The following is an 18,430-nucleotide window of genomic DNA, read 5'->3' on the forward strand; positions in this document are numbered from 1 at the left end:
ACTCAAAAAATTCACTTGCAACAGCATCGTTGAGCACCAGGTGCGGAAGCAAGAATCTATCAGCTGCGATGGATGGCTGGGAGCAAGGGAGTAGCCAGAAATACAAATACCCCCAACCTTGAACAAAACCTCTGAAGGCATCAAGCAAATGTAGGAAGGAAGCTCAAACCTTCCCTGAAGTACTTCCTTGTCACTTCCATCCAAACATCTGTTCATCGATTCATCCTTTCACCCTTCCATCCGCCTGCTGATATCCATTGTTTCACCTTTATGTCCTGCCATCTATTCAGTCAATATTCTGTTTTTCACCATTCCATCAATTCACACATCTGTCATCTATGCATACATTCATCCTTTCACTTAGACATCCATCAATTGTTCCGTTTTGCCATTCTCTGACTTCCATTTACTCTGCCATCTTTTCACCCATCCATCCACTTCTCCATTCACCTATCCATTCACCTATCCATTCACCTATCCATTCACCTATCCATTCACCTATCCATCCACCTATCCATCCACCTATCCATCAACCTATTCATTCATCCATCCGCTCATCCGTTCTATCACTCGTCATAGCTTTCTTTAATCGTTTCTTCATCTCACCTTTCCTTCCTTTCACTCTTCTTTCCATGTGTTTCTACACTTTAATTGTGAACTTTTGCTGAGTTGTACACAGAAGAGGTCCATTAAGAACCCCACTCCCTCTGCAGCTGAGGGGTTCACAACGCCCCTGATTGGAGGTTGCAGCCGCAGACAGCCCTTTTTGAGTCACAGCATTCCTACTCCATTTCCTGCTCCCAGAAGCAGCAGAGGGAGATTTCCAGGTGCAGAAGAAGTAGAACACTGGTCAAGCAGCTGGCAATTTTTTACTCACTTCCACCTCTCAGGTGTCCGCGTCAGACCACCTTCATGACCCGCTTAATGACCTCTTCACATTATGAGGAACTTCTGGCTTCAGGAATTGTTAAAAGTTTACTAGGCCGGCCGGCCTCAGGAGGACTTGGAGAACTTAGAGGTCTACTGGAAGTATGGAAAATCCCCATATTCACAGAACTAAGCTGGCATAATTTAAAGCGTGCCTTGCCATAGGTAGATGCAGGACTTTAAGTGGGCTGGGTCTGACCGCTGCTCAGCACCAGAAGTTCTAAAAAGCAGGTGTTGAGAAGGGTCCCTATCGGGCTCCCAATTTTTGCCCTCGCCCTCAGGGTGAAAAAAAACATCTTAACTCTGCAGCAGTACCACCCTTCACTGCCTCTGATGTAACTTCAAAGAGACTCATTAAAGCAATTTCAAAGTTTTATCATTTCAGATCTGAAACATTTTCAATATCATATACAAAAAAAGCCATAGTTGTTGCTTATTTAGCTTGTGCATCTAACAACCATTGACAAAACCAATAGTTCTGGCATGTTTTAGGTGGAATGGTACTTATTGTATTGTATATCTGGTTCCATTGGCAAAACAAGGATTGGCATAACTTATAGGTCTCACCTTTGGAACCTTATAAGTGTTTGACCATGCAACAGTTAATGTTGTTGCGCCAAGGATATTGTGCTGCATAACTAAATATTTATAAGGTACCTAAAGCGAGACCTATTGGCTATGCCAATGCTTGTCTAAACTGGTTTGCTGTCTATTTGTAGTGTTTTCATTGTATTACTGCACAAATGCTTTACACACTGCCTCTGAGATAAACCTGTCTGCTCATGCCAAGCTACCAAGAGGGTGAGCAGGCGTTGTCCAAGGGCGTAACTCTCTTCCGCTGTCTAGAAGCGAGAAGGGTCCCTACTTGGACAAAGGTGCAAACCATTGCCAACTAGAGACCCCCATTTCTAACAGGTGTAAATTAGTTTGAAGTGCATGATTGAGGGAATGCTTTGAATAGTGAGGTCTAGTTTTCCTCCCCAAAACCTGTTGTACCTGATGGGTCGGGGAGGCACCAGCCCCATTGCTTTATGCCCAGTCTTGAGTGACCTCCCATTCACTTTCCTATGCTGTTGGCATGTCCTGTGGCAACGGTAACCGATACTTATGTCTGAACCCAAACCACATCTCACCGGAGACCGATTCGAGCTGACATGCCAGTGGATTAACACCCAGAAACCTGTGAAATCTGGACTTCCCTAGGAAGATGCACAGCTCCACGACTGGAGGGGTTGTCAAGTTTGTGAACGTAGCAGGTCCTCTGGTTGGCCCTGCTGCCTGCTTTGAGGGATGTATGTGCTATGCTTGTCTGCCAGTACTGAGGTCGTTATATTCTAAATGGACACTGACGTAAAAGGACATCAGACGCAGATTAGAATCTCTTAGGAGTGACTACACTACCTGTAGACTGGGTCTTAGGCTGGGAGCCAGTGTGAAGGCACTGGGCTGTGGCTTGCCGACAGGAGAGATTACCTTCATGAAGAGCTGGGCTGCCCTTGCCAGGAAAAGCTGACCTGGTCCCAAGGAGTCTGTAATATCCCATAGTGTCTGGAATATCAGCGCAGAGGATATAGGTCACCCTGGAGCCTCAAGATCTTCGCAGTCCAGTTTCCATGTGAAGTAAGATCAGAAACCGCATCATCTGGATCGTGGAGCTGCGTCGTTGCCTGACGTAGCAACAGCTGTACAGCCCTAACTGTCCCTAAGGACCGCATGCCAGCATCCCACACCTCAGGGCCAGAAGGATCAGGAGGCAGTCGCCCTTCACATGCCCCTTGCGGGTCTACTTCACTTGGCTGGGGGAAGTTGCCCTGATACGGTTACATTGTAACCCTGAAGGATCAGTTACCAGTTGAAACTTGTGCTCTGGTCACTGCAGCCCCACATCCCAGTCCTTCCAGTCACTTGTGCACACCAATCACGGAGTTTGTACCCACTTGTTTGCCCCTTTGCACTCTATCCATCCCAAGTTCATTTATTCATGTTTGATTAATTAAAATCATTACATGTATGAACCATTACATAAAAATAGGAGATAAAAACACGTAATAATTTGGAAAAAAAAATTCTTTAAGCAGAAATGCTGATCTATTGGTCCTGCTAGTATTAAAACATAGTTACATTTCGAATTGGTTGCGATTATAATGATCTTTAGAACAAAACTTTTGATAGGTTTTAGGATTTCAAGTTTTAATGTGCTAGGTGCTTGTTTCGGTTCCTGCAGGTGGTGATTGCGGGCATCTGAAGCCACTGCCAACCTCTTGTGATGGTAGAGCATGGGATGTCTTGTGTCCACAGCAGGAATCTTGGTGCAACTTCTACTGCTGCACACAACGCGTCTCTGCAACGTTGTAAGGGCGGAGTGCCGTAGTGGGTTTGTTAATTCGCTTCCTGCCTGGGTTACTCCAAACGGCCTTCAGTTCAGCGTGGGATAATTACAGTATGGTTGCTGAAGTATCCCTACCCACAGGTTTAGATGTACCCTTGGGTGGTTGATGGGTGGATGGATGATTGATGGATGGTGGCGGTTCCAGGTCCGTGTCCAGTTGACACGCTTCCCATGGCTTCACCAGGTGGGGACGGTATCCATGGCCTACTTGGAGGATGCAGGCCTGTGCTGTAGGGGCATACATGGTGGCGGCTTCAGTGAGTACATTTCGGATGGTGCTAGGAGCTAGGTGCAGGAGCAAGAGCAGGCGATGTCGTTCCTCTGCAGGTTTGAGCAGCCGCACAGTAAGTGCAGCCTATATTCTTGGCTCTATTTGCAAAGCCTGCAGGGGATTGCTTCCTCATGGTTAACCCAAGCTGGGTTGAAGTCCGCAATGGGCAAGACGATTAGCCATATATAGAGGACCTGGACAGGGAGTGGTAATTGAAAATATGACTGAGCCTTTCCTGGGCTGTATGATTTATCCAGTGCCTCTTTCAGTAGGTTATGTCGCAGACTCTCCAAGTCTTGATCGAAGGATGTTAGAAGCGTTTGCTTCAGTTTTTCCCCAAACTGATAGTGGGATGTCTTGCATGAGCAGGCTTTCAGGCCTGAATTTCAAGGAACTTAATGCTTTTGCCAACTGTACCTGCCACAGGGAACCTACTGCTACAAGAATTGCCCTCAGATGGTACTTGAGCTAGGCCACAGGGGACAGCGTGACCCTAAGGTAGTGTTTTAAAAGGTCCCCGTCCTGCAAGGTCTGGCCTCCTGAGCAGTTCCAGCCACAATCTAGATCTTCTGGGCTGCCGAGAAGCGAATAGTGTTGTTGGACTTGGGCCTTGTGGCAGGTTCACCCCTGAACTTTTTGCCTTGAAGTGTAGTGATTTCTGGTCTTTGCGCACTTTGACACTGTGGCGCAGTGTAAAGTGCGTGCTCTCCCTGAGTGCGTGTGTGAGATTGGCCTGCCCTCCCATAGGAATGCATGGGGAATGTCTGTGTCCCTGGTAGTTCCTGGTGCGTGAGGTGTGCATGGTCAAGTTTGGTATGTGTGAACTCGGGGGAGTGAATGCTGCGAGATGGTGTATGCCGCATGTATGTGTCTAGTAGGGAAGTGCCATTTCTAGACATGGCTGTACGTGTGCTGTGAGGGTGCTGGCGTGTGATTGGCTGGAGCTGGCTGGGATGCCAGGCTCCAGGAAGTCTGTGTGGGTCTGCCCCGGTGGTGAGTGGGAGATTAGCATGAGTGATGTGTGGGAGGAGTGTACCTGTGTCCTGGATGGGCTGGGTTTTCCCCACACAATGCTGGCTCCGCCCCCCTGTGGTGTGACTGATGACCCTAGCCCTGCCTGTGAATAGAATGGGTGGTTGGGCCATCAACAGTACTCCCAGACCAGCTGCGACTGGTTCTGCCCCCACCCTGCACCTAAAGACAAAGAGAAAGGTGTATAAAAGAGGGGCTGTGACCCCATGAAAAGGTTCTTGTTCCCAACTAGAATCTTGCCAGGGGCGTGCTGCTGCTTGGGCTCAGGGATGGCTTGCCTCCCTGAGCCCTGCCCAGCCCCTGGACTTCTGCTGTCCTGGACTCTACCAGGACCTGATTGTTGGCTGTTGCCCTAGCACCTGGAAGTGCTTTATGGATATTTTGCCTAGCGCCTGGAAGCGCTTCCTTCTCTCAGAGAGCGCTGGGAGCGCTGGATTATTGCCCCAGGGCTGTGGCTGCCCTTAGCGCTTTATTTTTCATGCCTGGGCAGAGCGCTGTCGTTTTCCCTCTGAGGGAAGCGCTCCTGCCCTTCTGGTGCCCCAGAGTGCTTCGTTGCACTTTCTTCTTAAAATACGGGTGCCACCCCAGTTCTTTAATTATTTGGCGAGTGCCCACCTCGCTGTGTTGGTTTTAATTAATCTCGAGGGTGCCACCCCTCTTAAATGCCCCCGAGATTCACCGCCGCGGCCCGAGCGCCGCAAAACAGGAAGCCAGGCACTACGGTGCCTGACTCGGGGCGGGACTTCCGGTTTTGCGGGGAAGTCCCGCCCGCCGCTGCATCGTGATTGGCTGCCCGCTCCGCCGCCGGCAGAGAAAGATGGTTGCATGCTGCCCGGGCTCCCGTGAGCTGTTGGGAGCACCGGGGGATCAGCAGGAAGCCGCCCGAAGGGTTGCGGGGCTCCCAGGACCAGGAGGGAGCCCCGGAAGAAGATTGCCGCCCAGCCGCGAGGGCTCCTCAACCTATGCCCCGGTCCCAGAAGAGGGAACGAGGCGAAGCAGAGACACACCGCGTCCAGAGCCCCGGTGAGTAAAGAGGGGGCTGCTGTCCTGAGTTGTTTAGAGGACCCATGGGGGTCCTGAAGTCCCCGTGTCGGGGGGGGGGGGGGCCATTGAGGCGCATGGTAGGTGCCTGGGCGGCCCCGCTGGCGAGAGGGCTGCCCCAACATTTGGAAACATGATTCCTTCAAGAGCCAGATGGCTCAGTACAGCCTATTATCTCCAAGAGCCGGTGCATGGCTCCCAGGGTGGCCCAGTTATTTTAAGGGCACAGTATCCTTGGGGCATGATGGTTTCAGGAGCCAGTGCGCTCCCCAGGGGCAGAGTGATCTATCGAGCCCTGAGAGGCTCCACCTTTTGCATATTTGTGTGCAGAGCCAGAGGGCTCCCAGTTTGAGCAGCTTTGGGTCCCAGAGGGCTAGTGAGAGCCCTGGCGCAGTTTTTGCTGATCTACAGCTGCCCAGCAATTAGTGGGCAGCTGCACCGTGTAGGTCTTTCTTTTCTAGGGACATGTACTATGGACTTAGGAGCGAGACGCACTCCTTCATCCCTGGCCTTTCCCCAGCTGCGCAGCACTTAGTGCCAGCTGCAGCGTTTAGGCCCCCCTGTCCTGTCCCTCAGCTGCCCAGCACTTTGTGGGCAGCTGCTACGTTTAGGTTCTGGCGCAGTGGCGCAACCTGGACTTTGTGAGTTCTACGCTAAAGGTTTAGATGCTGTTTTGATCTATGTCCTATTGCTTTTGGGTGTTAGGAAATGTACAATGTGTAGTATGTTTTGCGCACCCTGTGTTCTGCACCTCTGAATGTGTTGTTGATACATTATGTGCCCTGTTCCTTACACCGCTGAACGTGTGTTGATGCGTCATGTGTTCCTTACACCGCTGAATGTAGGTTCTGCATCATGTGTTTTGTCCCCAGGTCTATGCCCCTATGTGTATTGTGATACTGAGGTGGTTGTTCTTGCTAGTGCAGGTGGTGCTAGTAAGGTCCTGGTTCCCTGCGTGACCTGTTCCTAGGGTGGTTAGGATTGCGTAGGGGGGACTTACCAGTTACCAGTGGGTACTGGTTTTGTGCTTTATGTCCTATTTTGTGTTACAGTGATCTTCTGTTATAAGTGATCCCAAGGGCTTGATACTAAGCTTGCCCCCTGACCAGAGTCCCAGGACCAGTGGACTCTATGGTGCCTTCCCTGCCAAATTGATGGGACTTGTCTGATCTCCCTGGGCCCCTGGGGCCTCGCTGAAGTGTGCCTCGCTCGTTCCCCTCGGCAGCTCGTGCCGGCAGCCCGTCCAAGCCTCGAGCAGCGCCGCTCTTCCCCTGAGCCGCGCCGCTTCGCTGGGTCGCCCGCATCCTGCCTCCCCCTCCTCTCCTGAGCCGCACACATTGGTCGCCCCAGAGAAACGCTTGTACCATGCCGGCAGCCCGTCCAAGCCTCGAGCAGCGCCGCTCTCCCCTGAGCCGCGCCGCTTCGCTGGGTCGCCCGCTCAAGCTTACTAAGGAGGTCACTCGCATTATCCCGTGCAACCAGGACGGAAGGTACTGTCTGATAGGCTATGTTCTAAGTTCTAGGCCTGCAAGTATTGTATTGTTATTTCTAAAAATGCTGATTCCTGACAGTGGTCCAGGTGGCCCTGTCTTGTAAATAATCCCTTGTAAATTCTGCCCGTGCCTCTGGCACATTGTAAAGTGTGTTTTATCTAATGTGTTTTGGTGTAATACAAAGGCTATTTTTATATAAACCTTGTGTGGAGTTTCCTTTGTGGTGGGCCTTTGGTTGTTGTTGCTGGGGTGCGTGCGCAAATACTTAACTTACATCGCCTCCAAGTTTAGCCTTGCTGCTCGCGCCACGTTACCTAGAGGGTGAGTAGGGGTTATCTTGGCGTGTAACTCCCTTGCCCTGACTTGGGAGTGGTGGTCTCTGACTGACTTTGGCGAAAGCCCTGGCCAGCCGGGGATCCCATTTCCAACATTGGCGGCAAGCGGTGGGATAAGGATTTGTGTTTGCGTTGTACCTTAGTAGCAGCTGGCTGCACCACAAAACTCTGCATTTTAGATAAAAACATTTTGGGGATTATTGTATGGAGTTTGCTAAAAATGTCATTTCTGTGGAAATGTGTTTCTTGTGCACTTTGAGTTAGGTGTCCCTAGCTCGGGAGGGTAGATCATCCCCCTATGTGCAGTGTGTTTTCTGGATTCACCAGAAGGGTGGGATCCAGTGGTGGCAGCATGAGTGTGTCCCGTGCATGTGTCCCCCGTCCCTGCCCTGGAGTAATGGTACCTGTGTCAAGTGTGGTCAGGTTGAGAAGTCAGGGGTGGTAGAAACTGCCTTACCAGTCTGGGGAGGGGTGTGTGTGGATGAATGGTGTGTGGCACTGGATGTGTTTGTGAGTTCTCTGGATGGGGAGCTTGCTGAATGCTAGTTTTGTTCAGATACCTAAGTCCTGTGTGTTGAACTTTTCCCAAGAACGTCTGCAGATAGTGGAGCCTGCTTTTTGATTTCTGTGGTCTGTTGAGAGACAGAATTTTGGAGTTGGTAATGTTCTGGGAGGAGAGAGGCATAGGGGATGGAGTGATTCCAAAAGGAGTGTCTGAGGTGTCTTCCAGCCCAGCGTGGTGGAAGAGGTTCAGTGTAGCCCAGCTAGGTCTCGGTGTAGGGGCTCACGTCCTGTCTCAAGAGGAGAAGGAGTGGGTGGGACTGCATGTCTCCAGGTGCCCGAAACCCAGTGTCAGGGCCTGGAGTGTTTCTGAAGGGAACATCAGGTCGGGGGCCTAGGCTGTACCAATAGGTCATTTGAGGAGGATCTTCCAGAGTGTCTGGAGAACGTGGAACCTCTGTAACCAGGGTTCCAGTAGTTCTGGTGTCTGGCAGTACCGCTCCAGTTGGGAGGGTGCAGAAGTCCAGATGGAGGGGTGCGAGGGGGATAGGTTCCTCAGTGGAAGAGCCAGTGGGTCAGGGACCAGCCAGAAGGGTTGTGTCGCCAGTGAGTGACCATGGTGATGCCACTTCTGTCCTGAGTGTCAGGCAGACTTGTACACGACACATTAGTTGTGTCACCCTTAAGGAAGTCCTGGTGCGCCAGGCATCTGACCAAAGAGGTACGTCCCTTGGTTGGGGAGCCAGTAGCCGGTGTTTCCGGATCTGGACGTCAGGGCAACTGTATGTAGTGTCCTGAAGTTACAAGAGGGAACTCCTGCCTGAAGAGAAGGAACCGGGTAAGCTGTATGGGGTATTGACCTGCAGTGGTTGCCTTGCTGCTGAAGGAGGAGAGAAAGTCTTAGATTTTTGTTTCCAACTTGTAGAAGTCCTGGTGCGCCAGGCATCTAACCAAAGGGTAGCGTCCCTAGGTTGGGGAGCCAGGGTCAGGTGTTGCCTGTCCTGGACGGCAGGGCGACTGTAGCCAGTGTCCTGGCCGGTTTGTCTTCTAGGGGTACCCCTGTGAACACAGGTGGGGCTCATCTTAAGTGAAGAGACCCTGTGTTTCCCAGAAGGGGTGGTACAGGCCTAGCAGGGATCTTTAGGGTTCTTGGCTGAGTGTTGTGGTACTACCCTGAGAGCAGGTGGGGCCTACCTTAAGTGGAGGGACCCTGTTCTACAGTGGGAGGGTGCAGAACTCTGGAAGGGGGTCAGAGGAAGTCTGACCCCTGTGCATCCGGTGAATTTGAATCCCAGGTGGTAAACCAGTTAAGGGAGCTATGACTCTGTCATGACCAGCCTGGTGTCCTGTAGGCACCGCACTGAGCCGCGTCTGCCTTCGGCCGCGCAGTCTGTGCCGCTCGCCGTCCCCGTCTCGACGCGGTCCGCGAGCCGCCGCCTGTGCCGCATCTGGCAACCCGCAAAGTGCAACGCCTTACTACACCGATCTTGTGCTGGTCTGACTGTGGTCACTGCTGCTGAGGAAGTCGGGTCCTAAACTGGTGGGAGAGTTGTGTTCTGGAGGGTGCTTCAGAAGTAGAGGTAGGGTGGGGCATTCTTGCCCGTGACCTCTGGTCAGCCTGAGGGTGCGGACCCTGGGTTGAAGGATCAGTGGTAGTTAGGAACTACGCTGAGAAAGGGCGTGGAGAATGGCTATTGTAGGCCAGGGGTTACTACCCCCCACTCTGTGTATTGGCATGGACCAGTGGTATCTGGGTGGCCTAGGGCCTGGTCCTGGCCGTGGACAACTAAGGAGTACCAGTGGGGTAGCCTAGTTGGGCCTGTTTTTTTTAAGTATGTGCTTGTCTTATGGATCAATGTGGCATAGAACCGAAGGGTGTCCCTGCAGTGCGGGCCCGCGTCCGTGTTCTATCGCCCCAAGCAGGGAAGTCCATCACGGTGGTGATTGGTCTCCCCTGCGTTTTGGCTGGAAGGGGGTTGTGTTGGACTTGGGCCTTGTGGCAGGTTCACCCCTGAACTTTTTGCCTTGAAGTGTAGTGATTTCTGGTCTTTGCGCACTTTGACACTGTGGCGCAGTGTAAAGTGCGTGCTCTCCCTGAGTGCGTGTGTGAGATTGGCCTGCCCTCCCATAGGAATGCATGGGGAATGTCTGTGTCCCTGGTAGTTCCTGGTGCGTGAGGTGTGCATGGTCAAGTTTGGTATGTGTGAACTCGGGGGAGTGAATGCTGCGAGATGGTGTATGCCGCATGTATGTGTCTAGTAGGGAAGTGCCATTTCTAGACATGGCTGTACGTGTGCTGTGAGGGTGCTGGCGTGTGATTGGCTGGAGCTGGCTGGGATGCCAGGCTCCAGGAAGTCTGTGTGGGTCTGCCCCGGTGGTGAGTGGGAGATTAGCATGAGTGATGTGTGGGAGGAGTGTACCTGTGTCCTGGATGGGCTGGGTTTTCCCCACACAATGCTGGCTCCGCCCCCCTGTGGTGTGACTGATGACCCTAGCCCTGCCTGTGAATAGAATGGGTGGTTGGGCCATCAACAGTACTCCCAGACCAGCTGCGACTGGTTCTGCCCCCACCCTGCACCTAAAGACAAAGAGAAAGGTGTATAAAAGAGGGGCTGTGACCCCATGAAAAGGTTCTTGTTCCCAACTAGAATCTTGCCAGGGGCGTGCTGCTGCTTGGGCTCAGGGATGGCTTGCCTCCCTGAGCCCTGCCCAGCCCCTGGACTTCTGCTGTCCTGGACTCTACCAGGACCTGATTGTTGGCTGTTGCCCTAGCACCTGGAAGTGCTTTATGGATATTTTGCCTAGCGCCTGGAAGCGCTTCCTTCTCTCAGAGAGCGCTGGGAGCGCTGGATTATTGCCCCAGGGCTGTGGCTGCCCTTAGCGCTTTATTTTTCATGCCTGGGCAGAGCGCTGTCGTTTTCCCTCTGAGGGAAGCGCTCCTGCCCTTCTGGTGCCCCAGAGTGCTTCGTTGCACTTTCTTCTTAAAATACGGGTGCCACCCCAGTTCTTTAATTATTTGGCGAGTGCCCACCTCGCTGTGTTGGTTTTAATTAATCTCGAGGGTGCCACCCCTCTTAAATGCCCCCGAGATTCACCGCCGCGGCCCGAGCGCCGCAAAACAGGAAGCCAGGCACTACGGTGCCTGACTCGGGGCGGGACTTCCGGTTTTGCGGGGAAGTCCCGCCCGCCGCTGCATCGTGATTGGCTGCCCGCTCCGCCGCCGGCAGAGAAAGATGGTCGCATGCTGCCCGGGCTCCCGTGAGCTGTTGGGAGCACCGGGGGATCAGCAGGAAGCCGCCCGAAGGGTTGCGGGGCTCCCAGGACCAGGAGGGAGCCCCGGAAGAAGATTGCCGCCCAGCCGCGAGGGCTCCTCAACCTATGCCCCGGTCCCAGAAGAGGGAACGAGGCGAAGCAGAGACACACCGCGTCCAGAGCCCCGGTGAGTAAAGAGGGGGCTGCTGTCCTGAGTTGTTTAGAGGACCCATGGGGGTCCTGAAGTCCCCGTGTCAGGGGGGGGGGGGGGGGGCCATTGAGGCGCATGGTAGGTGCCTGGGCGGCCCCGCTGGCGAGAGGGCTGCCCCAACATTTGGAAACATGATTCCTTCAAGAGCCAGATGGCTCAGTACAGCCTATTATCTCCAAGAGCCGGTGCATGGCTCCCAGGGTGGCCCAGTTATTTTAAGGGCACAGTATCCTTGGGGCATGATGGTTTCAGGAGCCAGTGCGCTCCCCAGGGGCAGAGTGATCTATCGAGCCCTGAGAGGCTCCACCTTTTGCATATTTGTGTGCAGAGCCAGAGGGCTCCCAGTTTGAGCAGCTTTGGGTCCCAGAGGGCTAGTGAGAGCCCTGGCGCAGTTTTTGCTGATCTACAGCTGCCCAGCAATTAGTGGGCAGCTGCACCGTGTAGGTCTTTCTTTTCTAGGGACATGTACTATGGACTTAGGAGCGAGACGCACTCCTTCATCCCTGGCCTTTCCCCAGCTGCGCAGCACTTAGTGCCAGCTGCAGCGTTTAGGCCCCCCTGTCCTGTCCCTCAGCTGCCCAGCACTTTGTGGGCAGCTGCTACGTTTAGGTTCTGGCGCAGTGGCGCAACCTGGACTTTGTGAGTTCTACGCTAAAGGTTTAGATGCTGTTTTGATCTATGTCCTATTGCTTTTGGGTGTTAGGAAATGTACAATGTGTAGTATGTTTTGCGCACCCTGTGTTCTGCACCTCTGAATGTGTTGTTGATACATTATGTGCCCTGTTCCTTACACCGCTGAACGTGTGTTGATGCGTCATGTGTTCCTTACACCGCTGAATGTAGGTTCTGCATCATGTGTTTTGTCCCCAGGTCTATGCCCCTATGTGTATTGTGATACTGAGGTGGTTGTTCTTGCTAGTGCAGGTGGTGCTAGTAAGGTCCTGGTTCCCTGCGTGACCTGTTCCTAGGGTGGTTAGGATTGCGTAGGGGGGACTTACCAGTTACCAGTGGGTACTGGTTTTGTGCTTTATGTCCTATTTTGTGTTACAGTGATCTTCTGTTATAAGTGATCCCAAGGGCTTGATACTAAGCTTGCCCCCTGACCAGAGTCCCAGGACCAGTGGACTCTATGGTGCCTTCCCTGCCAAATTGATGGGACTTGTCTGATCTCCCTGGGCCCCTGGGGCCTCGCTGAAGTGTGCCTCGCTCGTTCCCCTCGGCAGCTCGTGCCGGCAGCCCGTCCAAGCCTCGAGCAGCGCCGCTCTTCCCCTGAGCCGCGCCGCTTCGCTGGGTCGCCCGCATCCTGCCTCCCCCTCCTCTCCTGAGCCGCACACATTGGTCGCCCCAGAGAAACGCTTGTACCATGCCGGCAGCCCGTCCAAGCCTCGAGCAGCGCCGCTCTCCCCTGAGCCGCGCCGCTTCGCTGGGTCGCCCGCTCAAGCTTACTAAGGAGGTCACTCGCATTATCCCGTGCAACCAGGACGGAAGGTACTGTCTGATAGGCTATGTTCTAAGTTCTAGGCCTGCAAGTATTGTATTGTTATTTCTAAAAATGCTGATTCCTGACAGTGGTCCAGGTGGCCCTGTCTTGTAAATAATCCCTTGTAAATTCTGCCCGTGCCTCTGGCACATTGTAAAGTGTGTTTTATCTAATGTGTTTTGGTGTAATACAAAGGCTATTTTTATATAAACCTTGTGTGGAGTTTCCTTTGTGGTGGGCCTTTGGTTGTTGTTGCTGGGGTGCGTGCGCAAATACTTAACTTACATCGCCTCCAAGTTTAGCCTTGCTGCTCGCGCCACGTTACCTAGAGGGTGAGTAGGGGTTATCTTGGCGTGTAACTCCCTTGCCCTGACTTGGGAGTGGTGGTCTCTGACTGACTTTGGCGAAAGCCCTGGCCAGCCGGGGATCCCATTTCCAACAAGTGTGGTCTTGTAGGACTTGATCTGGGAATCTCTTAAGGAAGTTGTCAAGGGCTCCAGGGAAGGCCATGTGGCCATAATTGAAGGTCAGGATCAACTTTGCTCTTAATACTGTCAGCATGGGTTCCGCTGTGGGGCTTTGTAGGCGGCAACTAAAGCGCTTTATTCGATGGACATCTGTTGTGCCCTTGTTTTTAAGATTCCTTAGGTGGGCTGCTGCATTGGCCCTTTCCGATAATTTACCGAGTGTTGTTCCCTAGGATGACCCAGGACCAGAATTTGGTAGCGAATGTCCACCTTAACCCATATCCCCACTCACTGTTTGTGAGAGAAAAACTTTTGCAAAAGACTAGATACTATATGGTTTCTGAATGTCTAAGTAAATAACACAGGCCTTCAGATCAGTGTTATAACAATGTTAGCTACTAAAAGCATTAGTAATACTTGGATTTGTTTTGGCGCTCCAGAGGTACCAGCACTTTCTGGTTTTCGGTGTGTGCCCCTTCTTAAACTCTTCTGTTTACCTACTGGTTAATTGAAGTTATTTCTCCCTTCAAGCACAGACATTGGTTGGATATCAATGTTAAATGATATGCACTGTGTCAGGTCTGAGTTTCTAGCCTCCCCCGCCTCTCCCTTGACTGCTCGCCCTTGCTACAAAATGCCTACGGGGGAACTTATCTATGTAACTGGATTGCATTAGCTTTCAGGCCCTAGAACACTAATTGTAAACAACAGCTCCCAGGCAGGATACTGCCCTGTAACCACTGACTGCCCCAAGACCCCAAGGGAAGGCCTCACACTTGGGTTAAGGGTTACCTACTCTTTAATGGCTTTGCTAAATTAGTTTTGGAAAAATGACTGTTTTTTAACCTGTCTCCTATCCTCTGCCCTCTCTACGGTTAGCGGAAGCTGGACGCAGCAGCTCCTCTGTACGACCCTCCAACTGCCCAGCTGGTCTCTCGCTCCCAAGAGGTGGTGGTCGCCGTTGGTTTACCTGCAGGTAAGAGGGAACCTCTCTGTTGTTACCTCTGCTCTCCCAGCGCCTTTCAGCGACCGCACGTGGACCTGTGGTGTCTGTGGTCGTGTCAGATCTGAGCATCTCTTCAGTCTGCCTTCTGACTGAAGTCTGGACCTCTTCGGGCTCTCACTACCCCTGACTCCACAGCTCCTGTGCAGTAGGGTCTTGCCGCCACTGTGCAGTAGTAGGCAGCCACCACATTCCCCCTGTATTGTAGCCGGGTGCCATCGACCTCAGTCCAGGCCTAGCACTACTACACCCGCAGTGTCACTCCTATGCCACAACGCTCTAGCCTCTGTGTGGAGCAGGTCGGTGCCAAACCCTCTCCCACAGTGCAGTAACCGGGGTTGTCCCAATCTCGCAGTCCAGTAGCAAGGTGCCACTTCAACCTCAGGTGCCCCATCCCCTGCAGTGCAGTAGCAGGGCGCCCGCCCTTTCACCCGCCAGTGCCACCCTCCACTATTACCACAAAATGCTCTGTCTTTTCTCCATTTTGTTTTTACAGCCGGGAAGTCCACATTCACGAAGGAACATATGGTGCCGAATGGCTACGTGTCTGCCAACCGGGTATGTACCAAGGGGTTAAGAGGGGGAAGGGGTGGGGGAGTGGAGGGGGCGTAGGGTGACGGTCGCTGGGGAACAGGTAGAAAGCAATAGGTTTACATCAAAAGACAAGGATAGTGAACAGTGCTTTAAATGGAAAAAAATAAGTGCAGGTAATCACCAAATTGAGATGTGTCCTAGGGGGGCAGGGCTATGGGGTCGGGTCTATGGGCAGTGCAATGGGATCCGGCCAGGAGCACACATTTAATGTGATTGAGATTGAATTGGTGTGCAGATGTGCATAATTATACGATAGCATTTCTGGTATATATTTGATTATTGCATTTCCGTTATACGTACAAAAGGGTACATTTATTATTAAAGTGGGCTACTCATGGTGCAACACCAAGATCACATATGACTTGCACAAGATATTTTCCTTAACATTTTTTGGAAAGGTTTAACTATGGTTAACCCTCTTATTTCATTGCCACTTACCAGACATCACCCAGCCCCTCCCCGGTGGCACAGCTTGGCCTCAAAGCTCCTTTCCTGCTGCAAAGTCTGATTCCCTCTTTCTGGAGTCGGGCAAGCTGCTGAAAGCTCGAGCAAGGATGCCTGGCTGTGGCTCAGTTCTAGGTCCTCTTGCACCCTAAAGCCACAAATGAACTGAACTGTGATAGTGCATGTGCCTGCTAACCAAACTCTAATCTCATGTGCAAAGAATAACACAAAATAGTGACCTTAATTGTAATACAGGAGAGAAAGAAAGATGAAACTATCTAGAGGCTGAATTGCACAATGTGAAAGCAGAATTTCTGGGATCAATCCTAGCTTCCCCACATGACCAAATTGTGTGATCGCAGACAAACATTACCACATATGATGGTGTATTCAAATGCTCAATTTTAAGCTGTGTGCAGTACAATCGCATCTTGTACAGTATAATGTTGCTTCATTCATGAAAAGAAAATAGCCCATAAATGATGCACACCTGAAAAGTGACTTGCTTCTTAGATCACTAATGGCATTGTCTTCATAGTGGGAGCACAAACTCCTCTCAGTGCTGTGATATAATAAGCTTATGCACCAAGGTGAAATGCTTTCACATGAAAAAAATACACGTTTATTTCACTGGTAATGTTTTCAGGGCTCGACTTCTGTATGAGCTTTTAAGGCCAGGCCAAACTTCCTGGTTCGGCTCTGACTGGGCTCTCCTTTTTAATTTGTTGGTTCACCCACCTCTACCCCTCCCAGAGCCCCTCCACTAACCCAGGAGAAAATGGCCTGTACAAAACAAAATACAATTGTGTTGAAACACTGCGGAAAGGGCAGATCTGCACTGAAGAGAGAGTGGCCTTGCACTTGCTACAAGCGCACCCTTTCACGTGCGCTTCAAGTGCAGAGTGTGGTAAATCAGGGCTTGTCGGGCTTGCAACTATACATCTTCTATGCTAGACACTGCAGACAACACTCACTCATGCAAGAACACGCACAGGGTCACAGAAGCATTCATGCACGCAGACCGGGCATTCAGTACATGCGTTTTAGAAATGCTTACATTCGCTGCTGCCCACATTACTAAACCTTAACTCCCACTGGCTGTGCACAGCATCACTATCACCACTTTCCTCCTCAGTTTGGATCCAAACATTTGCTGCCCTATTCTGTTATGCCTGCAGGAAGTCTTCTCTTCGATTGCCCAAGAGTCACAAGATATGCCTGTTAGCCGGCCCGGCTCTCACACCTACAGTGCTATGGACTCTACAGCGCCTGAGTACACACTGCAGATAGCTGAAAAGGTTTCAGATTGCTTATGAGTGACATTTTTATAATTTCAGTGTAATTATGAGTGACACTTTCTCACAGACAAAATCAAGCAGTGAAGACGAGGGAAACCTATACATTTCAGAAAGTACACCCATTTGAGCAACAAGAAACTCTAATGAGATCTTAAAACTGCTGCAGAGCACCAGAAATGAATGGGCACTTTGGCACCAGACTGTACCAAACAGGATGTGAGAGGTCCTACCCACACGCATGATCTCAGCTGCCTACTAATACAGTTTCATAATTATTCACACTTGCTTTCAATCTGCCGCTGCCTGGTGTTCTGGAGGGCACCGAAAATTCTGCATATGGACGCCTCTTGCACTAAACTCTCAAACCAAAGCTAAGGAGAGTCCTGATTAAATGCACCCCCAGCAGCCCTGATTAAATGCAACCCAGCAGTGTCAACATCCAGTGCTGTCAACATAGTGACGTCAGAGCGAGGGCTTTGATTAAATGCACCCTCAGCAGTGTCCGCATTCAGTGATGTGCTGTCAACGTAGTGACGTGAGAGCGAAGGCTCTGATTAACTGCACCTTGAGCCAGGACTAGGCAGACGAGCTGGGGGAGGCCAGTGGTCTGGGCACTTGCCCAACACTGGATTTGTCTCCCCTCCTACCGTGGCTACGGAGGAGGGGGCTGCTTACAGCGTGGTGTTGACTAGGGCAGCCAAGGCCTTGGCTCTTGAGCTCCCTGTCGCGGCTGTGAGGACTAACCTCCTCACTGAGGTGCTCAACCCGCAGACAAGCTCCTCGGAGCCTCTCCTGCCGTTTAACGAAGCTCTCACCGACGTTCTGTTGGGCACTTGGTCCAAGCCCAATACAGGCCTCCCTGTAGATCGGAACGTGGCCAGACGCCGGCTCCGGACGACCCCAGCTTCCTGTCCGTTCACCCCACCCCCAATAGCCTGGTGATCCAGGCCTCTACCTCCCAGACCGCATTCCCGACCGCTCCTCCGGATCGAGAATCCAAAAGGTACGATCAGTTTGGGAAGAAACTGTTCTCACTGAGTTTGGGGTTTCGGTCTGTCAACACCGCCTGCCTTTTGGGCCGTTACACCCACTCTCTGTGGGATACGGTTGCGGAAGTGCTGCCGCAGTGCCCGGTGGAGGTCCAGGCAAAGCTTACCCAAGGCCTAGCGGAGGGACGGGATGCAGCATGCTATTCGATACGGTGTGAACTGGATACCACGGATTCGCTGGGCAAGGCGATTGCAATGACTGTGGCATTCGCCAACACGCTTGGCCGAGGTCCGCCAACTTTTCAGGGGATGTCCAAGCCACCCTCATGGACATGCGTTTTGATGCCCGTCGCCTCTTTGGCGACAAGGCAGACAGTGCACTGGAGCGTTTCAATGACTCCAGGGCTACGGCCAAGTCCTTGGGCCTCGGCCAACGCCAGCAAACGTCTGCCTTTCGCCCCTTTCGTGGCCAAGGAAGGGGCGCCCCCACACGTCCAGCTAGCCACAAGCCGCAGAACCAAGCTCAACGCGGTCGCGGACATGGTAACCGCCGTGGCGGTGCCGGGGGACAACGGCAAGGTCAGTCCACATCCGCCCCTGCAGCATCTGCCTCAAAGTCCTCCTAGTCCGAGCTTTCAGGCCCATTCGACGCCACTGGGGGGCATGGTTCGCCATCACCTCCTCCACTGGCATTCCATCACAT

The 18,430-nt window shown here is 52.2% G+C and overlaps 1 protein-coding gene across 1 annotated transcript in view; it reads left to right on the plus strand.

Moving 5' to 3' along the window:
- LOC144770563 (bifunctional polynucleotide phosphatase/kinase-like) overlaps window positions 1-18,430 on the plus strand; it is a 278,083-nt gene that overhangs the window by 219,182 nt on the left and 40,471 nt on the right. The window contains exons 12-13 of the mRNA XM_078655180.1: window positions 14,279-14,375; window positions 14,899-14,960. Coding sequence (XP_078511306.1) covers window positions 14,279-14,375; window positions 14,899-14,960 — 159 coding nt within the window. The remainder of the gene's footprint in view (window positions 1-14,278; window positions 14,376-14,898; window positions 14,961-18,430) is intronic.

This window comes from Lissotriton helveticus, chromosome 7 (assembly GCF_964261635.1).
Source record: "Lissotriton helveticus chromosome 7, aLisHel1.1, whole genome shotgun sequence".
NCBI lineage: Eukaryota > Metazoa > Chordata > Amphibia > Caudata > Salamandridae > Lissotriton > Lissotriton helveticus.